At 40.5% G+C, this 9,153-nt stretch overlaps 1 protein-coding gene across 3 annotated transcripts in view; it reads right to left on the minus strand.

Moving 5' to 3' along the window:
- NAB1 (NGFI-A binding protein 1) overlaps positions 1–9,153 on the minus strand; it is a 44,015-nt gene that overhangs the window by 21,080 nt on the left and 13,782 nt on the right. For all 3 annotated transcript variants that reach the window (XM_018570664.1, XM_018570663.1, XM_018570662.1), the window contains exon 2: positions 2,289–3,127. In XM_018570664.1, the coding sequence (XP_018426166.1) occupies positions 2,289–3,107 (819 nt within the window). In that variant the 5' untranslated portion in view covers positions 3,108–3,127. The remainder of the gene's footprint in view (positions 1–2,288; positions 3,128–9,153) is intronic.

A 9,153-nucleotide genomic window follows, 5' to 3' on the forward strand; every position in this document is an offset into this window, starting at 1 on the left:
AAAGTGATAGTCGAAAATTGCTGGCAAGTGCAAAGGGGCAGTGGCAGCGGAGGGAGGACTGAGTGTCCTACATACGTCCTGTGTACTTCGATTAAGTTTTTTTTGGGAGCTTGTAGTACACTCAGTGTCCACAATTAGTTAATACAATAATGGAAATATGGAACAAGCATGTAAAAATACGACAACAAATAAGAGTTTGGGTTAAACATTACAATAATAATGAAAAGATTTGCTCACTAAAACACTATCCTTTCCTAAAAGGTTAACGTCTATCTAATTTTCAGTACAAAATTTGTAGGAAGTTTTTTTCATAGTAAGTGATTTAACAAAAAGCAAAATAATGTAATTTTCGCTAAAGCAATTATTTATCTGGACAATGTATTGCACTTGCATAAACATACTGCCATCTAAATGTGGTAGCTTCATGTGGTTTCATATGCGTTTAGTACTCTGGAAACTGAATGTCAATGGATCCTATAATTGCTTAACAGCAAAGAGCACCACAGGACCAGCAAAATCCCAGGGCTAGCCTGCTTCCGCCACAATTGGTTACTAAATCTACCCATTACGTATAGGGACCGGTAGTGAGGTAGAAAGGGACTGTCTTTCTTTAATTCAGTCTAGCTCAAATTTTAGCTTTCTGGGTTTTGGGGGAAGAAAGAAAGAAAATGCAAGATATATGGTAATATTCTTAACAAAAACACTTTTTTTTCTAAATAGAGTGGGGAAGGGATTTATTAGGCATTGGGATAGAAATATCCTGTTTTGGATAGAAATATATTTATAGAAACATAAAAAAAGAGAATAAGAATTATTACTTACTATTCTTACTACTCCTGGCTAGCTAAATTAAGAGAAAAAAATAAAAATTGTGTGTATATCTATCTATCTATCTGCAGATAGATAGATAGATAGATAGATAAATATATGTGTAAGAATTAGCATTCATCTATGTAAATACATTTTTTTTTTTAGAGAATCTCAAAAATGTTTGGGAGAATCTCAAAGTTTAAGTGCAATCCAAGGTTTTTCTTTTCATCTGTAACAATCCTTTACCCTAATCAATGTGCTTTACATTTTTCATAATTGTGCCATAATGGAACTACCAAGATTACGTGGGTTCTTTTAATTAATCTGTGAAAAGTTGAAAAAACAAAGTCCTCACCACAATCGGGGGGTCGAGGTAAGATGGCCTCGGGAGTGAAAGGTAAGGTGTGCAGCTTCTAGTATAATCGGACCGGGGTGTCCGAAATGTGGTGTGTAAGGACAAAGAAAGCCGAACAAGAAGCGGTACGACCAAAAGAGGTAGCGGTTTTGCCTGTTGTTCTGGGTAAATGTTCACGGTGTCTGCTGTGCCCACGTCTTCCACAGCAATGGAACCATCAGAACACTTCCCTCGTTGATGACATCACATCTCCTACAACTTCCTGGTGAGTCTCTACATTGTTACACTTGTTTAACACATTGCTCGAGGTTCACCTGTACCATTTCTCTTCCCTTGTCTTGGATCACACCAACACCATCCGAAAAGTGACAACTGACACCGTGAACATTTACACAGAACAGGCAAAACCGTCAGTTCCAGCCATTTTTGTCCTGTCCATTGACATTAATACCTCTTTTGGTTGTAGTACTTTTTCTTCTGTTTTACATGAATCACCCTGGCTAGCTGTAAGTTATACGATTGTGGTACAGCCAAGCCAAACTTCCCCAGATAGGCTAGAACCTTCCACTTCATGGAAATATCTATTTCACCTTGGCATTTTGCCTTGGCCTAGCTGGGGCTCTGAATGGTAGTGGGGGTGGGTTAGTTCCTGGTCCCGTAATTGTTTTCTTTTTATTTAAAAATGAATGCTTACTGAAAGTCTTGAAAGACACTGATAATGGTCACAGTCTACCACCTAGCAAGATGGAAATTTTGTTGTGTAGCCAGTTCTTGGTTCCCAATGTCATATGGTGCAAGTGTTCTGAATAATCAGCTTTCAGCTACATGGTGATTCCTTTAGTTGTGAAAGCTACATAGCCAAAACAAATCAGAAAATAAGTCCAACATCTGCAATGATCATTTGCTGTTTTCTTGTTTTGAATAGTAAATTACAAAAGCCCCTAATGAACCGTTGAGAATTTTTTGCTTGAATGACTGAAGTTCACCCAAAAAACACTTTGGTAGTTTATACATTAATAGTCATAAAATATGTGGATCAATTTCTTGTAATATACCTTATGAGTTTTGACAAATAACTGCATAAATCTTTAATGAAAGAAAACTAAAACATACGATTGTTTACCTCATGCAGAGTTAAGTGCTTTCCATCTTTTCTTTTAGAGTCAAACCTGCCATAAATTGCACTGTACTTTCGTATCTCTTCTTCCTTGCGAGGGTCCTCATCCGTCATTTCAAAGATATGCCCTATCATCTTTCCCAGCTTTTTGTTATTTTTTAACAGTTCTTTAACCTCATTCAAGTCATTTTTCGGTAATGAAGGTAGCATTCTTTCAACACACTCTGCTACAGACAGAGCAGCAGCAGCATCCAAGGTCTCAGTGGTGTCTCTAGGTGATGCTGGAGAACCAAGATCAGCTGGAGATAGGCTGTGTTCACTCTCTGTAGTTTGATGACTTTGCCAGTGCCTTGCTTCATTGCTAACCTGCAATGGGGAACTACATGTACCTTCTGATTTCCCAGGACCCACACTTTGTACACAAGTTGTAGCTGCACACTTTGGAATTTTCAGGTGTGGTTCTCTGGTATTATTGTTCCTTTCGTAACTGCTAGAGTTTAGTCCCAACAAAGAAGGTGACGTTTCTGGAAGCTTGTAGATTGGAATGCTGCTAACAGGTAATGATGTCAAAGGCTGGTTAAAGAGACTGGGGTTGGTAACCCAATCTCTTAAGGCCTTCTGCAGTCTTCTAACATGTAGTGGTTTGCTAGCCATTCCAACAAGTGCCATTATCTCAAGAAACTCATCTTCCCCTGCTTCACAGAGCTGCTGGACATCATCTCCACCCTGCTGTATAAAGGCATCAAAGTAAGACAAGAGGTTGGCTCGTTGTAGTATCCTGTAAAGTTGAAGTTCCCCTAGAGTCCTTGGTAATGAAGTTGCCATTTTTGATCAGCAAGACAGACCTGGAAAAAAAAAAAAAAGATAAGCCTTTTATCTAAAATGATTTTACATTTAAATGTAATATGGGTTCTTGTAAACCTGACTTAGCTAACAGAATCAATTTTTTCCACTTTCCAATAAGATTTTGTTTCCATGGAAAAGAAAATGTGTAAGGGGTACAGAAAAAATAAATGGTTAAAAGGAGAACTATGAGATGAGTGATTTCCACTCACCTCATAGTTCTAGCCGACCTGTGACAATGAGACTGTCACAGGTCGGCTCAGTAGATCGGGAGGTGAGCGAACACATACCAGGTTCGCTCACCTCTCGATCCTGTCACGGCTCTCTGCCGTGACAGGGGGAGGGCTGGATTCCCCTCTCCCCGCTCCGATCTGCCAGCGCTGACTGGCGGAACGGACGGGGGAGGGGGCGGGTACAGCTGGCTCTGCCTCTAGATAGGCAGAGCCAGCTGTTACTCACGCAGCTGGGCGGATCCCGTCATCTACGTCGGGATCCGCTCCGGCGTCTCAGTATACCGCGAGCTGTAGCTCGCGGTATACTGAGCTTAGGTTAAAGGGAGGACGCTAGTTTGTGTCCTCCCGTTACCCTAAGAAGAACTATGGGGAAAAACACTGACCCCATAGTTCTCCTTTAAAGGGACAATGCAGAAAGGTAGTAACACAAACAAAATTACACATTTCCCTGTCAGTGGATACATGAATTCACAAAGTGTTAGAACAGGAATAAATAAAGTATAAAAACATTAAAAAATTAAGGATATGCAGGTACGTAGTTTAATAACTCTTGGGAGCATGAGTGCACTGTTGATAAATGTAATGTTAACACCATATATAGTAAATGTAGGAATAATTAAAATAAAAAGGTTTAAAGAAGAATTCCAGGCATTTTAAACATTAACCCTTGCAGTGCGGCTACCCCTGCACTATAAGGGCCAAGCGTTTTTTTTGGTATAGCAGCGTCCTCTTGTCTAATGGAAATCAATAGACTGCCACAGACGTGGTGACATCAGCTGGGCTTAGACAGACAAAGAAGAGGCTATGGGGACAAGTCTAGGAGCCAGATGGTACCATTGACTAGGCGAGTATTAACTTTCTTTTTTTAGCTTGTAGAGCATAACAAGCACTTAACTCTTGCAATGTGGGACTAGCCCCACTGCATGGGTTAATTTTTAAAATGCCAGAGTTCTTCTTCAAACCTCTGATGGCTTTCTTTAATCCTTGTGTCTTTTAACAAAGTGTAACTGCCCCATACTAGCATTTCAGCAGGTGTTTACAAAAAGGTTGAGTAATGGGGAAGGGGGCTGGAAACAGATGAAGAAATACTTAAGGATACATTAAAGCCGATACAAGTGTGGCATTGGTAGGAAAATTATACTGAAAGAGGGCTTTGAGTTCAGAAGCATATCATGTAATGGGGTGCAGGTACTGGACTGAGATAACTGGCCAAGTAGTGTAACTATAGCCATAGCAGCCCAAGCAGCTGCTATAGGGCCTGGGAGTGGAAGGGGCCCAATTCATTGTTGAAGCAAATTAAACCTAGAACATGTGAAGATAATATAGTACTGTAATCATTAAGGGTTGGAGTGGTTGCAGTTGACGACGACTCTAATCCCCTGTAAAGTCTACAGTGTAGAGACGACTTTAGATGCACAAGAGGAGTCTTTGGGATTTTGGCATCATTACTCACAGCTCAGAGAGATGTCATCAGGGGGGCTCCCATCACATTCTTGCTATGGGGCCCCGTGATCTGTAGTTACAGCCCTGATGTGGCTCATTTTTTTATTTGGAAGCTTCTATAGTCATAGATGAACTTCATGAGAGGAGTAGTAGTGGTAATTTGCAACAGCCATGACTCTTTGGGAGGTGAAGCCTGGATCCATGTTCAGTATCTGTTTGTTTGTGGGCCACAAAAAGGGCTTCATGTAGAAAAATAGAGGTATATTTATCTAATTGCAGGTCATTCAATACACCACCCAAGATCTTAGGATTCAGAGTGACAGGGAAGCCCATCCCATCATGTATAAACTGAATTATCTGAGGCCAAAACACCTGAATGACTGGGCACATCCACAACTGATAGGAAAAAGTCCCTTGTGCAGTGGAGCATTTGGGAACAAAGGACTATGAGGGGGTACAAACTTAAAGAGTGTATTAGGCATCAAGTGTGATCTCTAAAGTATAGATAATTGTCTGTCAGCTAACTTGGAAGAAATTAGTTTGTGTGTCTTGAAGGACTCATCCCCCTCTTCCTCATACTTGGCAAACATTTTGTTCAAAGTTAGGTTATTTTGGAGCCAATTGACAAGGTGAATTTAGGTGGCTTTGGGGGTGCAATGGACTTTATATGGCTCCCGTGAGTTACTGGAAGCTTCTTTATTTATTTTTTCTTATTATATATCTTTACATTACCTCTTACAGGCTAAAGAAAACAATCCCCAAGTTTTGCTTGGGATAACAGATGGACACACTTCTGGCTGCCAGATTCATTCTTGGCTACAGAACTGCACTGTTAGGTCTGCCGGGAGCCATTTTAAAGGGAACACTGAACAAACAATTGGTACTGAGAAGTGCATACACCACACCAATGCTGTAGAAGTGCTCTAGAATAAATGTTATAATTTCACTTATTTTTTTTAGAAGAACAATGGCACTGCCCCTACCCCCATCACAGTGCCAAACACAGGCTTATGTGAGAGGGAATCACCATCTTGTTGTGATAGGATATAAATGGTGGCAATTCTTTTTATATTAAAATGACTAATACAATAATGAATCTCCTTATAAACATCCCTGTGCCACTTTATAGTTAATAATACTGAACATGCCAATAAAACTGCCAAATTTGCATGAAATTGTTGGATGGTCAGCAACTAAAGATGCAAGGAACGGTAGCATCTTTCAGGTTTCCAATTATCATTCAGACTAATGACCACCACCCCACTACCCAACCCTTAACAGGTGTGTCGCTCCTGCATGGGGATGGATGAATAGATAAACCCAGGCACACAGCAGAGCAGGACAATAGGAGACCTGCCTTCCATATTCTTGTTAGCTGGTAGCTACCAGAAAACATAAATAATATTTTTCATAGAAGAAATCAAGGCTCTGAACATGAATCGGTTTTGTAGCTGCAGTTGAGTACACATGGTTACACTACAAATCCCATCATGTCTTTGCTTCAGACTGTCACAGTACTCCAATACTTCATGGGATTTCTAGTTTCACCATAGCTGGCGTGCTGAGATTGCCTACCCCTGCTTTATACTCTGATAGTTTCAGCACTGCTTGACATCCATTTCCTTTGAAACGTCTACACAGCTTTTCATGCTTTATACCTTAAAGTGACATTAAACCCTCCGATTTTTTAACATAAACCAATACTGTAATGTGTGCCTTACTGTAATCCATGGTAGTTTCCCTTCTCTTTGCTGCTCTTCCTTTTAAATCCCCATGTCTTCTCATGCTTGGGGAGAACTTCCCTTTGCAGCTGAGTGCCTCTTCCTGTAGTGCTGGCTCAGGTTACAAACCTACACACAGACACCATGTATCCATTCCAGAGACAAGGCAGTCTGCTGCAAAACAGAAGTTCTGCCCAGCATGAGAAGAGATACAGATTTAAAAAGGAAGAGCAGCAAAGAGAAGGGAAACAACCATGGATTACAGTAAGGCACACATTACAGTATTGTTTTATGTTATAAAATCTGAGGGTTTAATGTCACTTTAAACTAAAATTGCAGTGTATGCTGTGAGCAGGCAATTCCTTTTATAAAAACCACAGAAAGAATGGGACTTTTATAAAAAATGAAAAATCCAGAGGTCCCATGTACAATCTGATGGGCTTTATCCAATAGATTCATTCTAGAGTACTACTTACAAATGTATAAAAGTCCTTCATTATAATAATGATTTAAATATCAAGGGCAGCAAAAACTGTAGAGAAATAGGAGTAATATTACTAATTCGAACTTCCAACTAACTACATGTGTATCAGTGTTCCACTGATTTTTACAATGTAGGTTTACTCCTACGTCTTAACTAACATTTTCTTCAGGAATCTTCACACAGACCTTACAGAATCCACCCACTCACTCGGGTCATGCACAAGATAATTTACAAACATATGCATTCCCAAACTAATTAATGTACTATAGTGTCACTCATCAGTAGCATGTATACATCACACAATACTTATCAGTATCCGCATATATAGATCACACAAGATACACCAAGGGGTCTATTTATAAATGTTTTTCCCACAAGATTCACCCAACTTCAATCTCTCAAATCTGAGAGAATGATGTCTTCAGAATATTCTTCAGACAGTAGGAAAGCATGCCCAAAGAACAAAGATGTAATATTGCAATTTACCAGTCTTTAGATGTGGATGCTGCATCTGTTTTCTTTTTTTTCAGCTTTTTTGCCTTTTATTTTCACAGAGTGATCCTGCCAGTAACACACTTCCTGTCCTAGGCAGAGAGTGCTCACTCACTGCACTATACCTATGTAGGAGCATTGTGGTCACCCTGAGCTCCTCACACCTGATCTGGATCCTTATAACAAAGAGGAAACATGTTCTCTAGTTTACATAGGTGACCTGGGAAGGGCTGAAAAAGCTCCTTGGTATTTCAGTGCAGCAACGGAACTTTGTTGTCAGGTCACTACGGGTGTTATGAGCTGCCTAGATTTATGTCAGGATATGGATATTTTATTGTGTTTATTCCAGCTGTATACTGAGCATGTGACCCCTACTACATCTGGGAAGCCTGCCGGCCATGGTTTGTCAAAAATACCATCCTCTATAAGACAGGTATTGTATCTTGCAACTTTACATTGTATGTGGGAGTGTCCATGTTATGGGCATAAAGGCCTTAGTCCTCCCTTTCCTCCACAATTATGAGCCAGTAGGGGGGCAAAATTCATCAGAAGGAAGGAACAAGTGGAGTGTGTTCACGGCTTGTTCAATAAAGCTTGAACTTATGTCTCTGGAATGCGTTGTGCAGCCTTGCATTGTTGCATTATATTTGGAGTGGTGCATATTTTTTTTTTTTTAATCAGATACTTTTTTATTGACAATAGAAACAAACAGAAAGAAATTCTGTTTTCCATGTTGACAGAAAAAGAAAATGATGCCTCTTGATCCGATCACCTTCTACTTGTATTCAGCAATCCCTCCAACGCTGGTGCCGATCTATGATCCAGCGCAGGCTCCTTGTGTCCCACAGTGTTTGTCCGACGTGCACACTCATGTCTGCATGCATTCACCTCCACTGTGTCTCTCCTCTTCTGCCTGACGATGATCTCTTCTGCACATGCACCTTTCCTCCTGCACAGCCACTTGAGAAGCTTAAGATCTACAGCAGGGAGCGAGCGGCGGAGACAGAGGTAAGTTTTTACCTTTTTTGTAACTTTTAAAAAATGTTTTTGTATATGACTATTGCTTGTTAGCAGTAGATATATGCAAAAAAAAGGAAACTTTAATTCTAATTTAACAAAACAAAAGAAAACAAAATCCCCTCCCAACCTTGCTCCAAACAGTAGTACACCACCTTCATACAGTCACGTACATAGATAGAAAAACATTTACAGGGTTATTCACAAAGGAGTGATGTGTTTGGAGAAGGCAGGAGAAGTGAACAATCATATAGCATTTAATCCTTGCAGTGAGGGGGTAGCCCCACTGCAAGGGTTAAGAAAATATTTGCTTACAAAAAACAAACGTGAGGGCGCAAGGCTAGAGGGACTATGAAACTGATTGAAACAAAGTGAGGGAAGCAAGAGGAGATGGATCACTTACTTTTAAGTGGGTCTCGGGACCGGATAGATGTGGAACAGTGAAGGAAATCGTGGAGTCCAACGTAGTACAATCAGTGAAGGTTAGTGTGTTGCCTTGGGTAGCTCATCACGGGAAAATGAGAAGAGAGGGGTGGACAGGGGAGCAGGTGATGGCACACACAGTGTGTCCGTGTCCCCGCTGAAGCAATGTGAAGTGCCAGTGATGTGAGGACTGACGTCAGGCTGGGCTGCAGCTG

Source organism: Nanorana parkeri, unplaced genomic scaffold, assembly GCF_000935625.1.
Source record: "Nanorana parkeri isolate BGI_ZX_2015 unplaced genomic scaffold, ASM93562v1 scaffold1569, whole genome shotgun sequence".
NCBI lineage: Eukaryota > Metazoa > Chordata > Amphibia > Anura > Dicroglossidae > Nanorana > Nanorana parkeri.